This window comes from Drosophila pseudoobscura, chromosome X (assembly GCF_009870125.1).
Source record: "Drosophila pseudoobscura strain MV-25-SWS-2005 chromosome X, UCI_Dpse_MV25, whole genome shotgun sequence".
Lineage (NCBI taxonomy): Eukaryota > Metazoa > Arthropoda > Insecta > Diptera > Drosophilidae > Drosophila > Drosophila pseudoobscura.
In genome coordinates this window covers 18,450,826-18,469,567 of record NC_046683.1, presented here as the reverse complement: position 1 = coordinate 18,469,567, position 18,742 = coordinate 18,450,826, and the positions used below count along the sequence as shown (strand labels likewise).

General features: G+C 42.6%; 1 protein-coding gene across 1 annotated transcript; it reads left to right on the top strand.

The window, feature by feature from the left end:
• The first annotated feature begins 5,408 nt into the window (after nt 1-5,408).
• On the top strand, nt 5,409-15,308 carry LOC117184758 (uncharacterized). Its single transcript, XM_033383581.1, has 4 exons — nt 5,409-5,587; nt 5,653-5,680; nt 7,384-7,844; nt 7,920-15,308. The coding sequence occupies exon 4, from the start codon at nt 11,327-11,329 to the stop codon at nt 12,995-12,997; it is 1,671 nt and encodes a 556-aa protein (XP_033239472.1). The 5' UTR covers nt 5,409-5,587; nt 5,653-5,680; nt 7,384-7,844; nt 7,920-11,326; the 3' UTR covers nt 12,998-15,308.
• The last annotated feature ends 3,434 nt before the right edge of the window (nt 15,309-18,742 follow it).

Genomic DNA, 18,742 nt, shown 5'->3' with positions numbered 1-18,742 from the left:
CTCCACGAGTTCCGTTGTGCTTTACGTATTTCCTTCTTGTAGCTGCTGAGTAGGAGTCTGTATTCCTCATAAACGATCCCTTCGTTCACTTGTTTGGCGATCTTAAAGAATTCCTTGAGGTTGTCCCTTTGAAGAGAGAGATCCCGGCCCCACCAGAGTGGCTTGGACCTCTTTTTTAGGTCTAGCACGTTGGATGAGGTTGGTCCTACGAAGGTGTGCTCCTCTTCAACGTTTGCTATATATAGATTAGTTGCTAGTAGAAAGTCTAAGAGTGACTCACCTCTGTCATTGATGTCGGTGCTTCCCCACACATTGTGGTGGGCATTGGCGTCCGTCCCGATGACGAGTTGATATTTTTTGGTGCCGGCTTCTGTCACCAGGCTCCTGAGCTCGTCAGGTGGTGAGGGTCTGTCGTGAGCCATGTAGCAGGAAGCTACCAGAAGGCGCTTTTCCTCACTTTCCAGCATCAGAACCGTCAGGTCATCCGTGCTGTAATGAGACATAAGGTAAGCATGGATTCCTTTTCGTACGAGTACGACGGTTCTGTTCCTTCTTACCGATGTTGAGTAGAACAGGTTATGATTTGAGGACTTTAGTCCGGCCACTGAGTTGCCTGTCGCAATCCAGGGCTCCTGGACTAGAACTATGTCGGCGAGCCCTTGCTCCGTAGCGATGAGGAGCTCCGCGGACGCTATCTTGCTTTTATGCAAGTTGAGCTGCAGCACACTCAGCATGGGTGGCTGGCTCACTTCCACCTGACTGGTTGACTACTAGCGTCAGGTCATCGTCTTCCTCATCCGAACTTGGGATACAGCAGATCCTCTGCCTCCTTGTTTATTTGGAGGATAACACATTGGCCCCCCTTGGGGTTGGATCGTCGTTGCACTTTAGGATTTTAACCCCATTTAGCCACCTAGCACCATCGAACGTGGGCATTGGGGCCGCGGGGTCTTCCTCCATATGTGCAAACAGTGCGTCGACGAGACGCGCGTGCACCAGCTTCCACTGTGCCACTGACATCTTGCCGCTCCGGTCGATGAGTGCAACGATCAAATGTCGTTTGGTCACATCGCTGACCCTCGCATTCGGTTTCGCTGGCTTCTTGGCCGCTTTCGGTGGAGGGGCTGCACTCTTGGGCCCGCGTTGCCGCTTGCTCGCTGGAGTGTCTTTAATGGCACTCGCAGTCGAGCGTTGCCTCTTGGTGGCCATCATCTCCTCCACCTTATTGGCATATTCGCCATTCGACGCCCTCATCTGTGTCATCTGAGCGTAATGTAGCCGGCCCTCCTCTACTCGCTGCTCGGCCCAGGCTAGCTTGACCTTCTCCTCCTGGGAGATGTCTACTTTACCTTGCAGCCGGCTTTTGATGTTAAGGGCCGCTTTGTATTGTGCTTTGGCATTCATCCCCTCCTTGGAACGCTTCGGCCCTTCCCTACGCAGGGTGCTGATGCCTGGTTCCGGCGAGCAGAGAAAGCTCTCTTCCTCCGTCCTGCTTAGAGAGAGCACGCTCTCCAGATCCGTGTCTGTGTCGACTACGGCATCTGTGCGGCTCAACTTGCAGGCTGCGGAGAGAGTTGTTTTTGTTGCTGTTGTTGGGGCAGTAGCTTTACAACAGACTTATCCTGCTCCCGCCAAGTCTGAGGTGTGACCGCTGGCGATTCGCAGAGAGGATTGCTCCTCCCCGTGCCCGCCGGTGTTAGCAGTCACGCTTCCCACCGACGTTTGGGTTGACATCCCAACCCGTGCTTCATCTATCTTCGCCTCCATATTTGGTCGGAGGGTCCATACTGGTTAATATTTTTCGGGGGGAGCACCCCCTAGCGTTTTAGGCCTGACCGCCAGGCACCTCTAGCCATGGCCCTGGTTCGGTTCCCCCTACTTTTAATCGGGAAGACGCTGTACCATAGCCTGAGCTAGACTCTGCATTACCCCGGACAGAGCAAGCGACAGTGCATTACCCTTGTCCGGGGTAATGCAGTGTCCATTGCCCAGCCGGCACCCTCGTGAATGGTTCAGCTAGAGGATTTTCGCCAATTCCTCCTTTTTTTGAAGGTTTTGAAGGATCTCGGAAACGGGATACAGGGGGTCAAAGGGACAGATCAGCATGGATACGTAAACGAAAAAGATCACCGGTCAGATCGCCCACCCTACCATGATCCTTCAGGGCCACCTATTAACAGTCAGGATCCCTCCAACAAAGACTGCGGTGGGTCACATCTCCGTCAGACGCGGTTGCATGGTTCCGATATAATATATTTAGCCTTGGTTCATTTCCAAACTAACTCTATTTACGCAATCCATAGTTCTTCGTTTAAATTCCTATAAAACCTAACGCTAATAGAATCTAGTCCCTAATACAAGCCTGCTATTCGATATTTTCTTACATGTACAGGGTACAACTATACAGCATATACGGGGGAAAGAGTATCATAGGGGCGAGGTAGGGTATAGTAATCTTAAATCTATAAAAATGGTTAGGAACAAGAAAGCTTTAAACTGCATTACGTTAACTTGGTCAGTGCCAAAACCAGACAAAAACCGGGTATATGGAAAATCCATCAAAAGCATGAGTAATATATGTATAAAACCGTGATCATGGTTGAAGACCAACGGATAGTTACAACAGGAATTCCCATTTCGTTTATACCGGATTTAATTGGCTTTTGCGCATTTGCCGTATCAAAAGAACGTTGTTTAACAGAAAGCGGATAAAAGAACAGGGTTCCGAGTTCCTACTCGAGGTCTGCGGGTGGCACAAGATTGTACCGGGCGCAGGTCACATCAGCTGCTCTCGAGGCCAGGGGTCAATGACCGCGGTCCATCTACTGCGTGAGGTTATGTACGCCGGCACATATGGATCGAGCGAGGGGCGACTGGTGTATTTGAGTAGTCACTCAGCTCATCCCCATGGGTCGAACTTGTCCAGGTGAAGATTGCAGATAAAACCGATCTGGTTTATTGGAGGAGCAATTCCATATCCTCGGCTACCGCCTCATCCACACGTCGAACGGTGGGGTTCAACCGGTGCTACTTTGGTACGGGCACGTGTCCAATAGAGGTCTCCGGGAATAACCAATCCGTAACTTCTAGACCAGAAAGAACAGAACATTTTTCAACGGGTCGCTACAGCTGGATGGATAATTACCTCAACAGAATTGCACCACTATTTTGGAAAAATCTTAACACACTGGAGCGCTTGTTTCCAAATTCCGGGAATTTCTATGGACTGTTATCTTCGAAGAGTGTTTGAATTTTACTTGAACTGAATGTACTTATGATCTGAGAAGGATAGTCTTTCGATGACTCTCCAGCCAGATACCGGATAGATTTTTTGTATCAATCCGCTTTTTGGCAATTACAATACATTTTGATTTTTTAGGATTTATTCCCAGGACATTCTCTTTTGCCCATTTCTCAATTAGGGAAAGCATTTTGTTAGACATATTGTCACAAAGATTTATTTCATTAACGAGACTACTAACTTAAATTTGAACGTCATCAGCATATAAATGTACTTCACAGTCAGACAAGACACTGGGTAGATCATTAACATGTATGGAAAACAGTAAAAGCCCTAGTACTGATCCCTGAGAGATACCCCGTGTAAGAACCCTAAAAGTGGAAGCATATGTACCGGTTACTACTGCCTGCAATCTTATTGATAGGTACGATTTTACAAAATTTACCGCAGTCCCTGAGATTTTGAAAAGGTTAGTCAGTTTTGTGCAAAGAATATTATGGTTGACTGAGTCGAACGCCTTACTGTGGTCGAGAAGTGTTAAAAACGTAACCCAGTTCTTATCGTGTTGCTGTCGAATATCTTCGACAATATCCGTTACAGCGCTTAAACAACTTCGTTTTTTTCGAAAACCTGACTGCTTGTGGTTTAATAGCGAGTAGTTTGTCAGGTAGTATTCAATCTGTAGGGACATGAGATTTTTTAGGACTTTTGATAGGAACGGATGTATTGAAGTGGGCCTAAAGTCGTTGTTAGGTTTTCGGATCGGTAAAATTGTCGGTTTTTCCATTCAGTTGGAAAGGAGGACGTAGTTATAGCCGTGTTAAAGATACATATTACATACATAAGATTTTCACAAACTTCGGGCTAATGTTATCGAGACCTTCGCCATTACACTTCACCATAAGTATACTGTAACGAACCGTTCTTTTCCGTCTGATGCAGCTGGGCTGGCTCAGCGGTCGGTGGGCTCGCTGCAACAATATTTGTATGTTGCCCCGACGACAAGTAAGAAGGCACGGGTTGAGTTTTGTACTGGTATGACAATATGCTTTATTGGTATCTTTAATCTATCTTACGCTATTCCGACTCCGGTGCTGGTTCTCCTCTTGGTTCTCCTCTGTGTTTTGATGAGCGTGTCGCACCCTGGACCCCCCCCGGCGTGGCACCGCCGGCTCTACTGACTGGGGCTAGCGATTCTTGGCACGTGGCCCAAATCCGCCTCTCAGTCAGGCGCCTGACGCGTTCGCTATCACTCGACTCACTTGGCTTTTCGGCCCGAGGGTGCCTCACTCCCTGTGGGATGCACTTCAAGCGTGGCACCGTTGGTTCAAGGGATTGGGATCTTTGGCTCTTGGCTGCACGCTCGAGTCCGCCTCTCAATCCTCACACAACGCGTTCGCTTTCTAAAGCTCTTTTCCCTTCGCTCGGTCTCACTCTTGCTAGCTCCGCTCGCTGACTGTCCTCGTTCCTGGTCGCGGCCCTCCTCTTATAGGCTCGCTTCTGCGTCGGCGCCGCCGATGCCGCCGATGCCGCCTGGCGCTAACGGCACTTTCCGCCATGCGGTGCCCGTATTTTTCCATCGACGTTCCTTCATTCCCTTGTCGCTTTCCAACGGGACCTGGCTGGTGGCGTGATCTCATGACCATATTTGGTCATGCGCTGGGCCACTGCCGGCCCGATCCCGTCATCCCGCTGCTCTCTCTCTCCAGGGGTCCTCCCCTCTCATCTTGGGTCCCCGGGAGAGCTCTCCTCGGGAATTCACCGCCTCCGGATATCCCCGGATAACGGCCGTTAGCGCTTAACCCTATACCGCCCCCTACGTGTGGGAATACCTTTCCTTACACTTCTCCCTTTCTTTTATTGGCGGAAAACTCCGGTTTTCCGCGTCCCAGGTTTGGGACGTTTCAAAAACCCCGCGCGAACGGAGCGCGCGCGCTTTGTTCTCGACCCGGGTGCACCCTGGCGCCCTCTTTCGGCCTCGCGCCGTGCGGTGTTGCCGTATCTCTCCGATGAGAGCGATCGAATCGATTCCCCCTAATCGATAGTTCGCATAGGAGCTTTTGTGCCCCGCTCGATATAGGGTATGGTCGCTATTCTGACCTACTCGATATGGCGCAGCGTTGCCCTAACGATCAACTCGATAAAGCGTAGGGGCGCTTTGCGATCTATCCGATATGTCGCAGCGTGCGTATTCTACTTCCGGATCGCGAATTCCTCAATGGACTGGAAAACGTACTATTTTCTCGCTGTTCCGGGTGTTTTCTTTGGTTTTCTTGTGCGCGTCCGGTTTTCCCTACTGCCCTTCGCTGGCACGCAGGCCTTCCGCCGGCCCTCTGGATGCTTCGGGTAAGTTTTCCTCCCGCTTTCACGCCTTCCGCCGCCTTCATTCAAGCTTTACCGACCATTTCTAGCGATGCCCCGCTGTTCTTCTGCTGCAAGGTAATACCATGTTCTTTTTTAAACACCCTTTTTTTTTGGTTTTCAGTTACTTTTTTTTCATTCTTCTTCTCCACTCTTCTTTTCTCCTCAATACCTAGCCCGGAATACCTCCTGCCGATCGGTGGACACCGATCGCCGTCGGTAATTACCTCGACTTGGGGTGCCGCCGCTGGGCCCTCCGCCGTCAGTGATGTCGGCGTGTTCGTCGTTCCCTCCGTCTCGCCCTCTGCCGTCCCCTCGGGCGCCTCCTCGGGTTTCTTCGGCTGTTGGGCCATCGCTGGGCCTGTTGATTCCTGTGGCCGTGCCCGCCGCCTCGTGTCCCGCTCGTCGCTGGCGCGTGGTGTCTCCACCCACAGTCGAGCCTTCTTCGCCTCTTGCTCGGGCTGCTGGGGCGCTGGCCCAGAGGCCCACGATATGTGCAGCGTTTGCACGTGCCACATCATACCGTCTCGTACCGCAGAGCGCACCTCCTGCGAGACGAACGGCCCGATGGCGTCTCCTTGCGGACCGTGCCAGTGCTGCTGCTGCTGCTGATGCTGCTTTTGCTGCTGCTGCTGCTGATGCCGCTGCTGCTGATGCTGCTGCTGCTCTTGGCCGTGCGCGTTGTCAGCCGGCGGCCGACGCTGGAACAGCTCTCCCTCTGCCCCCGGTGACGGTGGGGCCTGCGGCTCCTTCTCGGACTCGACGTGTTCAGGGTTCTCCAGCCACTCCTCTTCGGGCGACTGGACTCGAGCCGCCTTCGGCGCTGGTGGACACTCCGCCTCCTCCTCATCGCTGGAGATCACCGCCAGCCCGTCTGCCGTGCCCTCCGTCCGCGTCGCCCTTGCCTCCTCCGTTTCCGCACGCAGACGCGCCATCTCCCTCTGCTCCGCTGCGTTGATCCGGCTAATACACCGCCACTGGTGCGCGACGTCCCGTTTGTGGCCTCCTGCGTGGCCTTCAGCCTCTTGGCCAGCGCCAGGGCCTCCTCCCATACAAGCCGTTGCCTCCGCTCCACTTTCGCCGCGGCCAGCCCGATCCGCCGGTGCCATTCCGCGAGGCGCTGGCGCGGGGCTCCTCGTGCTTGCTGGTGTGGGGCTCCTCGCGCTTCGCCTCGCGTGCGCGTTTTCTCCGTGGCGCCGGCTCCCAGCTCACCAACTCCAGGTCACTTTCCGCCTCGGTGTACCCCGGCGATACCCCCGGGGACACCGTCGGTCCCATGGATCCCGCGGTTGACACTAGCGGTGAGGCCAATAACTGTAGCTCCGGGGACTTACTCCTACTCGCCCTTCGCTCCTCGCGGTCGACCTGGTACGCCTGCCGCCGACTTTGCGTATCGCCCATAGACTGATACCCGCGGCGAATCCATTTCCGCTGCTCCGTTATATATCTCGTTAAGTGCTGCTGCATCTTACCTTTTTTTTTGCACGTGGTCAACTTTTTTTAGAAAAGACCTGATCGTGCGCTGCTCCCTCCTTTATAAGGGCTCGTGCCGGTGCTCACCGTTCCCTGTAACGGTGCCTTACATGGGCCCGTGGGACGGCTCTCTCTTGCCTTCCAGATGGCTCTCTCGCCCGCTCCCGTTTTGAAAGTTATCCGCGCCTCTCGCCGCGTTAACCCCAGGGTGCCCCCTGGTTTTGTTAGATTTCCTTCGGTTCCCCCTTTTCTTCCTTTTTTTCCCCTTTCTTTTTTTCGATTTTTTTACTGGCCCTTTCTACTTCCAGGTATGGCGACGTGTTGTTTGGTTTCGCCTTGAATCTGGTAAGCCTCCCGAGTTCTTGGGTTCCTCATCTCACCGTGCCTTTTATTCCAGCCCGTCCTTGGGCCCCAGTCCAGGGTGCCGACCGATCTCCCAGCTCGTGATCAATAGGTCATCCGACCTTTCGCCCGTGCTGCCAAACATCGGCCCGTCCCCCGTGGCCAGCTCCGCCCGTCTCCGGATCGGCTTAGACGCGGATGTCACCCCCGTGCAGCGCCTCGGACCCAGGGATCATCCGATTCCCCAGCCGGTAGACCGCACACGGGCGGCATCCGCTTTTGTCCCGCCTCCCCCGAGTTAGCAGTAGGCTTCGATGCCCTGGACCCGGACCCGAACTTCGGCTCATCCTCGGAACCCCCTTCTCGGGTGCCCCCTCGTCCGTCGACGCACCACGCAACCCGCCCCCCTGGGATAGTGGTAACCCGGGTATCTTCTACCTTCTTTACCCTTGATCAGTTCCTATTGGCTGACGAGCTAATCCTCCTTCTTTTTTTTTTGTAGATCCAGCTTTATTCGTCTGCCGGCCGCAGTCTGCTGCTTAGTTTTAATGCCTCTTGGCTTTGCCGATTTTAGTTGAAAGAGGATTCCGGGTGGCCTTGTCCTGCGTGGCACTAAGTCGGGCCGCCCGTTCCTCCCTTGTGGGCGATTCCTGTCCTGCGTGGCACGAGTGGTTCTTAGTTTTACTGAACCTTAGTTGTAAGAGTATCCTGTACGACCTTGTCCTGCGTGGCATCCTCTTGAGACTCTCCTTTCTGCCCCTGCCGCTAGTCTCTGTCTTTCGTGCCCCATCCATCCTTCTCCGTATGCCTCGCCCGTTGCCCCTCCTTGTGCGTCGCCTACGCTTCGGTTCCAGGGCTTTTTTTAGGGGTTCCCTCACAGGGCTGTGGCTTCAGGTCCCCCATATGGGCGGTCCGCGTCCGTTTCTCGCTGTCCTTCCTTAATTTACAAATGACCGGCGACACGAAATCCATTATGGTGTAGGGACCGTCATATTTCGGGGCCAGTTTTGCAGCAAACCCTTCGGCCGCATTGGATAGATGGTGTTGCTTGGCCCATACCTTGTCTCCAATCGTGGGTTTCTACGCTCTCCTCCTCAGGTTATAATACCTCGCCTGGTCCTGCGCCGCTCTTTCGAGATTCCGCCTCACCAGTTGAAATACTTCTCTCAACTTGGCCGCGTTATCGTCCGGAGTGGGCGTGCCCTGTCCTGTGCCAAGCACTTCTTCATCGTATAGAGCCTTTGGTAGCCTCGGCTCTCTCCCTTGGACAACAAACGCCGGCGAGTACCCGGTGGATTCGGACACCCCTGAATTTACGGCCAACATTATCTCTGGCCATTTCTCATCCCAGTTCCTCTGGTTCCCTTCGGTGAACTGAGCTATCATAGTTTTCACTGTCCGGTTAGTTCGCTCCATCGGGTTCTCCTGCGGCGTGTACGGGACCGTGAACTGATGCCGTACACCAATCTGCTCCAAAAACCTCTCAAAAGCTCTACTGGTGAACTGGACGCCATTATCCGTGATCACCACCTTCGGCACGCCAAACCGGGACACGATGCGCTCTCGGAACGCTTTTGTTAGTGCTTCCGCAGTGGCCTTTCTCAAGGGGACCAACTCGGTCCATTTCGAGAACCGAATAACACCAATAACATGGCATTCCCATGCTTTGACCTGGGCAGAGGGCCCACGAAGTCGGCACACACTGTTGCCCACGGCTCCTCTGACACTTGTGTCAGCATTTTCCCGGCCGCCTGTAGATGACTTGGTTTGTAGCGTATGCAGATTTCACTCTTTCTCACGTATGTCCTCACATCTCGGTGCATCCCCGGCCAGTAGTACCGGGCGGTACTAAAGTTAGTAGTTATTATATAGGCACTTTGCTATGGGACAGTGGTAGGTACACAAAGGAGGAATATAAATTATAGAGAAAGTAGAAAGGTTCAAGGGCATCGAAACCGTTTTTCAGGAAACACTTAAAAAATACCTCTAAACTATCACATTAGATTCATTGCAAAGGGATGACCTACCTGTTTGAGGGTTGTTTGAATCGCAACACGGGACCAATCGTAAAAACAGGTTCATTGACAGTAAGTGGGAGGAGAGAGAATATAAATGAGCGAAGGATCGATTTGAGAGGATTTTACATGGTTGAGAAACAGGATTAAGATCGAAGTTAGTTCACATTATCGCCGATAGGTGGCGCCACCAAGTAGTAAGGATACGGGACAGCGACTTTTTACACTGAATTACCAAATTCGCAACATGTTGCAGCAACATTTGCTTAAGCATGTGCAGCTTGGCAGCATGTTGAATGTAAGTGTGCATCATATTGCTATGTTATTACGTGATCATGTTAAATAAATACTTATAAGATATTTTATTAACATTGAATTGGGAACCAATTTCTGCTATGTTATTAACTGGTCAAGTTAAATAAATACTTATAGGATATTTTATAAACATTGAATTGGGAAAACAAATGTGTGAAGTTTCTGAAATATACATCCTATAGAAAACATAGGTTGGAAACCTGGGTATCTAGATGTCCGTATAGAGGGTTGAATGGTAAGAGAACACAAATTAATGGAGATATATATAGGAGCACGCAAAGAATAAAATTATAATAGGAAGACATCAAAATTAATTAATGCTACTTAGAGTAAATATACGTCTGTCCCGTATCCTTACTACTTGGTGGCGCCACCTATCGGCGATAATGTGAACTAACTTCGATCTTAATCCTGTTTCTCAACCATGTAAAATCCTCTCAAATCGATCCTTCGCTCATTTATATTCTCTCTCCTCCCACTTACTGTCAATGAACCTGTTTTTACGATTGGTCCCGTGTTGCGATTCAAACAACCCTCAAACAGGTAGGTCATCCCTTTGCAATGAATCTAATGTGATAGTTTAGAGGTATTTTTTAAGTGTTTCCTGAAAAACGGTTTCGATGCCCTTGAACCTTTCTACTTTCTCTATAATTTATATTCCTCCTTTGTGTACCTACCACTGTCCCATAGCAAAGTGCCTATATAATAACTACTCACAGCTAACAGCTAGGACATAAACTAGTAATCTTTCAACAACGATGGATGACCTTGAAATCATTTTTATCGATTCCCAACCGGAATCAACCATAAATCTGGACTCTCAGCCGAGCTCCGTAGACCTGTCCTTGATTTTTGGGATTAAGACTCAAACCTATCTCGAGAGCAACTTGACCTGGTTAAGTGACATTAAATGGGATGATGACGACGATGACCCAAGGAATGCAACGTCTAATAATGATAATCCAGCATACATTTTCCCGGATGATGACAACATTTTCGATTTAGTAGATAATCAGGATGATGATAAAAGATCTCAACTCCAGGAACTACTTCGGGACGAAGATGATGATGACTTAATTGCTGCGGTAAAATTAGCTGAGGCGAAATTTTAATAATACGAATACATATTTATATAATAAGAATATTTTATGTATTTTTCTAAAAATAATATATACATATGTACATATATAATAAATATAACACATTTAACCACTATTTATTTTAAATGTTTCTGTTTTACTTTTGATTGGTTGAATTTCACTTCCTCTTATTACAAGAGAATCATAGGATTCGTTTGAAACAGGTTTCTTCCACGTGAGGATTACACAAAAAGAATAAGTGGATTTCAGGTAGAATAGAGGTTGTAACCTTTCCCTCATATTATTAGATTGACCCAGTAGGGATCGTTTGAAACAGGTTTGTGAACAGGTACTGTTGTTTTGGATATAAAAGATTAAGAAGGTGTTTGGGAGGGGCCTAAAAAGATACCATTTAAAAAGGAAAACCCTTAGTCCTGTTTCAATAGTGAAAGTGGTTAGTTCGATACAAAAAAAAAATAAATAAATAAATAAAACTTAAAATGGCATCAAAAGTTCAGTGCAACATGTGTGATAAGTCCGTTGACTTTTCAGAGTTTCAATCTCATTATGAGAGATGCTCTGATTTGCGTAATAATGTAGTGTGTGACCTTTGCTCTAAGTCCATCGACTTAATAGAGTTTGATAGTCATTATGAAGCATGCTTGGGACCTAAGAATGCTTTTGAGATTCTTATGAGCAAAGGATCTAATTCAAGTGATCTTCAAGGTCCTTCAACGTCAGGAGCTTCAAAACGGCCTCGATTGGATACTCCGATGGACCTAAGGATTATTGACTGTTCAATTTGCGGTGAAAGTTACCCTTCGTCTAGGGAAAGACGCCATATGATGTCGGACAAACATAAGAATGCAAGAGCAGCTCAACTAGAGGAAAATGAAAACGTTATTTTAATTTCAACGGAGTCGCGATTTCCTTTAAAATCATATCGTGTTCACTCAAATAAAAGTGAACAGATTGATTTAAAAGAGTTTTTTTATGATTGCAAAAATGATATTATCAATTTATTGCGTCACTGCATGAGTGAGTACAGATCCATAAAATACAATTTAAAAGTATATGGATTATACGTTAAAAACACTGATGATGAAAGCTTAACAGAAACAATGAAGCATTTCATTACGCCATACAACCCAATATATGAAAACGAGCTGATTGATGATCATCTAAATGATACAATAGAAAATTTGATAACTCTCAGCAGTGAATTCCAGGAGAAGGATTCAGGTTGGGCAATAAAGTGTTTTAAATATTTTGAACTTACCATGATAAAACTAGAGCATATCGCTGCAAACAGGTTTATCCAAGCTCCCAAAAAAATTAAGTCACGAAATGCACTCATAAATGTTAAAAATGACGATGATTTTTGTTTCAAGTGGTGTGTTTTAGCATCATTAGCCTATGGAACACACCTTAAAACTATATATCAAACAGCAGCATTAAAAAAAATTTCCCGAGATAAGTTAACAATACCATCATCCTATCGATGCGGAAACATACGGCAAGACATCATTTATTATGAAGGAGTAAGATTAAATTTTTCCGGAATTGAGTTTCCAATAACAAGCAAAGGAATCAAGCGATTCGAATCAGCAAATGAGGATTTTAGCATCAATGTTTATGAAGTCGATGAGAATGGAAAAAACGTTGTGGGACCCACAGTGAGGACTAAGAAAATTCGGACTCACCACATAAACTTGCTTGGAATTAATAGTGATAATATGCAAATGATGCATTATGCATATATAACGTGCATGAGAAAATTATGTTATTCACAACATAGTAAATCCCATAATACGGCATATTTTTGCGAGAACTGCTTGCAATTTTATAGTACAACAAATACTATACATGACACTAAAGAGTGTGGAAAAGTTGCTGCTTTGTATCCTGAACCTAATACCAAAACTGTATTCAAAAGTTTTTCTAAAAAACTATCTCCACCAGTAGTAATTTATGCTGACATCGAAGCAGTTTTGGAAAATTACGATATAAATCTTAATGATCCATTAAAATCATCAACTACTATGGCACAGAGGCATACAGCATGTGCAGCATCATTTTATATTGTACATAAATACAATGAACATCTAAATGAGATGTGGACATACGAAGGTAAATATTTTAACATTCCAGCAAAGGCAATAAACTCATAAACATTATGATTTCGTTATTTCAGGACCGGATTGTATCCAAAAATTTTGTCAAGCACTTAGGATGAAAACCGATGGACTTTATGAGAAGTACTGGAAGTCCTATAAAAAACCAATCTATCAGTTTAAAATTTGGGATGAGGATTACCAGGAACACGGTGAATGCTATGCCTGCGAGAAACAAATTTCTGATGATGATCGAGAAAAATTCTTTGATCAGTTTACAGGACAATATGTAGGTCCTATTCATAAGCTGTGTAAACAGACATTTAGATTAAGCGATCCCTTTTTCCCGGTAGTTTTTCATAACTTATCTCGTTATGATATACATTTATTTGTTACGTCAATAAAAGATGAACTAAGACCCATTCCTTGCAATAAAGAGTTATATATTGCGTTAACTCAAATTTGTAAGCTCGATGAATCTTATCTTCATCAATATAAAATTAGATATATAGATTCAAATAGATTTTTAAATTCAAGCTTAGAAAAACTCGCTAGTTATATGAACATAGCGAATTTTAAAATTTTGAGAAGTAAATATCAAGGTGAAAAATTTGATATGCTACGACGAAAGGGAGTATTTCCCTATGATTATTTGGATAGTTTTGAAAAATTTGATGAATCCCTGCTTCCTTCGCGAGATAATTTTTATAATTCACTGAATGATGAGGAATGTAGTGTTGAAGACTACAACTTTGCCCAGAAGGTTTGGAACGCATTTAATTGCAAATCTATTAGAGATTATTTAAAATTATATTTGGAAAGCGATGTTTTAATTCTTGCTGATGTATTTGAGAATTTTAGAAGTCTTTGTTCCCGAGTGTACAGGTTAGACCCCATTAATTATGTTACTGCTCCTTCAGTTTCATGGGATGCAATGTTAAAATACACAAGAGTAGAATTAGAACTTGTTAGTGATCCTGACATTTATAATTTTTTAAAAACTGCTGTTCGTGGAGGATTGACTCAATGCACTCAACGGATTGCAACAGCAAATAACAAATATTTAAATAATAAATTTAAGCCTAACGAACCCATAAATTTCCTTTCATATATTGACGCCAACAACTTATATGGATGGGCTATGAGTCAACCCCTTCCATTTTCTAATTTTAAATTTCTAAGTAACGATGAAATTTCATCTTTCAACGTTCTTAGCATATCGGCATCTAGTGATGTTGGATATATTTTAGAAGTAGATTTGCGATATCCTGATGATATTCATAATAAGCATAATAGTTTACCTTTTTGCCCCGAAAATAAGATTCCACCAGGAGGAAAGCAGACAAAACTAATAGCTGACTTAAGTGATAAAAAGAACTATATAATTCATTTGAAGCAGCTACAGTTATGTATAGAGCAAGGTATGATTTTAGAAAAAATATCTAGAGTTTTATCATTTAATCAGTCCTGTTGGCTGAAACCATATATTGACCTCAATACATCTCTTAGAAAATTAGCTAGCAATGACTTTGAGATAAACTTTTACAAATTAATGGTTAATGCCGTTTACGGTAAAACAATGGAGAATGTAGAAAAACGTCGTGAGGTTGCATTAGTTAAGCATTATGAGTCAAGACAAAACTCAGCAGGGTTTAGACAACGCATAGCAAGACATAATTTCCACAGTGTTGAAATCTTTGGAGATAATTTGGCTGCCATTGAATCAATTAAGTCCCGAATTTTTTATGATAAGCCCATATACATTGGAGTTAGTGTACTAGAACTTTCAAAATGGTTAATGTATGACTATTTCTATAATTTTCATTCTGTAAAATGTCCATCATCAAAAATACTCTATATGGATACAGATTCATTTATTATATCATCAGAAGAAGATTTTTATGATTTAATTAAATTCAATCCTAATCGCTTTGATACATCCAATTACCTAGCCTCAAACAGATTCGGTATCAATCTCGCTAATAACAAAGAGCTTGGATTAATGAAAGACGAAAATGCAGGAAAAATAATGACGTCGTTTGCAGGATTAAAAGCGAAAGCATACTCATATTTAATTGCTAAAGATGATAACACTGACTATAACGTAAAAAAGGTTAAAGGCGTAAAAAAGTCAGTAGTTAAACGATTAACTCATACTCATTATATTGAATGCATTAAACATAAAAAAACTTATTATGGACAACAGAGAGTTATTAGAAGTAGAGGTCATAAAATTTATACTGAAATTGTAAATAAGATAAGTCTAAATTATAAGGATGACAAAAGATTTATATTACCTGATAATATTTCAACATTAGCTCATAATCACTATGAAATTAAAAATATTTTAGGTGCTAGTAATAATACACAAAATATGGTATAAGTCAATTTAACATTATATTATTATTATTTTTAATTTGTGTATAATTAAAACTATATTCCAATGTAAAAAAATACACAAAAATAAATTAAATCTGATAAATATTTTGCGTGCTTAATTATTTTAATATACTCTTTTTATCTATCCATGAATTGTGTGTTTCATCGAAACCTAACCATTTAACAAAAACTTGTTCTTTTTTCCTTCTAAGTATTTTTTCCACTAAGAAAGCATTTTCATCTTTAACTTTTTGGAGTTCTTGATCATAAAATGAGCCTTTGATCATTTCCCCCTTATAGTCCTCCAGCTCATATGTTACAGGATTAGTAGACTTTACTTTTAAAATTTTAAAAACTTCGGCTGTCCAGTTTGGATCATAGCCCTTTGTAAAAATACCTTTATATTTACTTATTCTAACAGGATCACCAATGGAAAACTTGTGTTTAGGAAATACCTTACAAATATTATAAGCTGTTTTCAAAATAAACTCTTCATTTTGTTTGTTTACATCTATAGGCCTCATTTTTATAGTACGGTGATATGAATTATTATAATCTTTTAGTAAGTCATGCAAGATATAAATCCACGTATGATTACCCTGCATACTAAAGATTTTCCACATACGATTTTTTAATGTTCTATTAAAACGTTCACAAATAGATGCTTTAAGGTGTGTATATGTATGGTAATGGTTAATGTTATTCTTTTTCATTAACTCTCCGAAGGCTACATTAAAAAACTCCTTTCCTTGATCAGATTGAATATTTTTAGGTTTATGTTTAGATATTTTTAATATTTTCTTCAATGCTGATAAAACATCTAAAGCTGTTTTAGACTTAACGGGAACTGCATATGCAAACTTCGAGAACGTGTCAATTACTGTCAGCAAGTACCTATATCCTTTGTTTTCCTTATAAAAGGGTATCATTTCAACTAAATCGATTTGCCACGTGTCATTAATTCCCTTTTGTACGAATTTACGACGAATAAAATTTCTTCTAGCAGGCTTATGTATTTCATTAACAACTTGTTGCTTACTCATTTTTAATATAATTTTTTATTTTCTATTGTTATGTTGGGATGATTGCTTATTTAAAAGTGTTTGCTTATACTCAAGAACATCGCGTTTTATTTGATTACACATTTTTTTGGAAATTTCAAAGCATAAACGGGTTAAATCTATTTGCACATTTCTATCATAAGTACCGTCTAAATCAGCTAGTTGAACATCAAATTTTTGTAAGGCTGCACACTTAGGAATAATATTATTATAGTAGAGGTATATAATTTGTTGCTTAAGTATCGTATTCCAACATAAAAATGTGGTAAAAAAAATGCCTAATCTTAAAAACGATCTCCAGGACTCACTATCAAATTCAATTTTATTTCCAAACTGATTTATTATAAACACATACTGCTTATCTGATTTTCGAAATCTAAAATTACACTTAATTGTGGGTAATAATGGATGGTCTATAATTGTATCAGGCATCAAAAAATCATACTGATCAAGTTTCAATTGGATATACTCTTTGTATGTAACCAATTGCATCCATTCATCTTTATCTAAACCGACGAAATTGTTTTTGCTTTGCTGCATCCATATCATTGGAGTGAATTTTCTTGTAGTTGAAAAACCGCATTTAAGTTTTAAATTATGTACTACATAATATTCGAGACCGAAAATGACTTCGTGATCCTGCTTCTTTCTAGTGGACCTAATTCTTTTTGATTGAAGCGTGTCCATTTGGGTTGAATGCTTTTGTAAAACTAAGAACTCTTACTAAATTGGGCTGTATATAAAGGAGATAGGCATCAACAACTCATTCAGTTTCTTACAAAATCTCAAACCAACATGAACACAATCGACAGGAATTCAAGCGTTATAGTTGATTTTCAATATGTCTTTGGAAATAATAAACAACTTTTTATTAAGGAATTGGCGTTTATGCAAACCGGAACAGTAACACCAAACTTCTTTCATTTCAAACCACCATATCATCTGAATGAATTGGATAATGAAATGATTAAACAACAAAATATTAATCGTCAAACCATAAATGGATTGGAATGGTCAGATGGTGAAATATCATATTTAAGTTTAGGTGAAGTACTTTCACCACTAAATAGATTTAGCACCGTTATTGTACGTGGTGAAATTAAAAAAAAGTTTTTATCTAAGTATTTAACAAATAATATTATTGATATCGATATTGGAAAAAGTCTCACATTTTATCCAAATTTTTTTACAAACTGTAGAATCCACAAAAAAATTCCTCTTAGATGTGCTCTAAATAATTTATTTAAGCTATTTGTTATCTTGGAAAATTCTAACTACGCTATCTACTGTAATGGTGACTCATATGTTTAGATTTTCAGTTTATATTCAGCACTTGTAGTAACTAGTTGTTTAAAATGGATTCATTTAAGCGTTTGTTTGAAAAGGATCCTCACAAAAGCGGATACACACAAGTTGTTTATTGTAATTATTGCGGCTCTGATACTCACTTAGAAAAAAACTGCCCCAAAAAGCGCGATCAGGAGACGCGTAATTAGAATATCTTAGATGTTAGAAAACATTTATAAAATATTAATAAATAAAACATAGCCCAAAAATGTTTAAGCAATTTATACATCCTTTTACAATGCTTATTTGCGGTCCTTCAGGATCTGGTAAGACAACGTTTTTAGAAAATTTAATAAACAAAAGAAATGATTTGCTGAGCATTTCAATTAATCGAATAATTTGGTGTTATGGAGAGGAGCATGCTAAGCCAAATTTTAATACCATCGAATACTATAAAGGAGTTCCCGAAACAATTGAAAATGAAAATCATGAGCCTATTCTTTTAATACTAGATGACTTAATGATGGGTGCATTTAATAAAAATGTCTGTGAGCTATTTACAAAAGGATCACACCACAGGAATTTATCCGTAATAGTGGTTACACAAAATATATTTCATAAATCATCACATACTCGAGATATTTCACTAAACACAAAATACATCGTTGCGTTCAAAAATCCTAGGGATAAGCTACAATTTCAATGCTTAGCAAGACAAATTTATCCTGAAAATTCTCAGGAGCTCTTCAGAATATATAAGGAGGTGACAGATGAACCACATGGTTATTTACTTATTGATCTTACTCAGGGAATAAATGATCTCCTTAGATTTCGTACACATATTTTTAATTCTGAGTATACAGTTTGCTTTTCAGATGAAAATGGTTTACAAAAAGAATCTAAATCGACTGAAAGCGAACAAACATTTATTGTATGTGCTCAAAAGGGCAAATAATAAACTTCGAAATGCAATTATAAGTAATTGTGACATTGAGTTAGTAAAAGCATTAGTGGAGATAGTGTTGAATACTCTGCGAGGAAATCATAAGATATCAAAAAAGCAACTATATGCTCT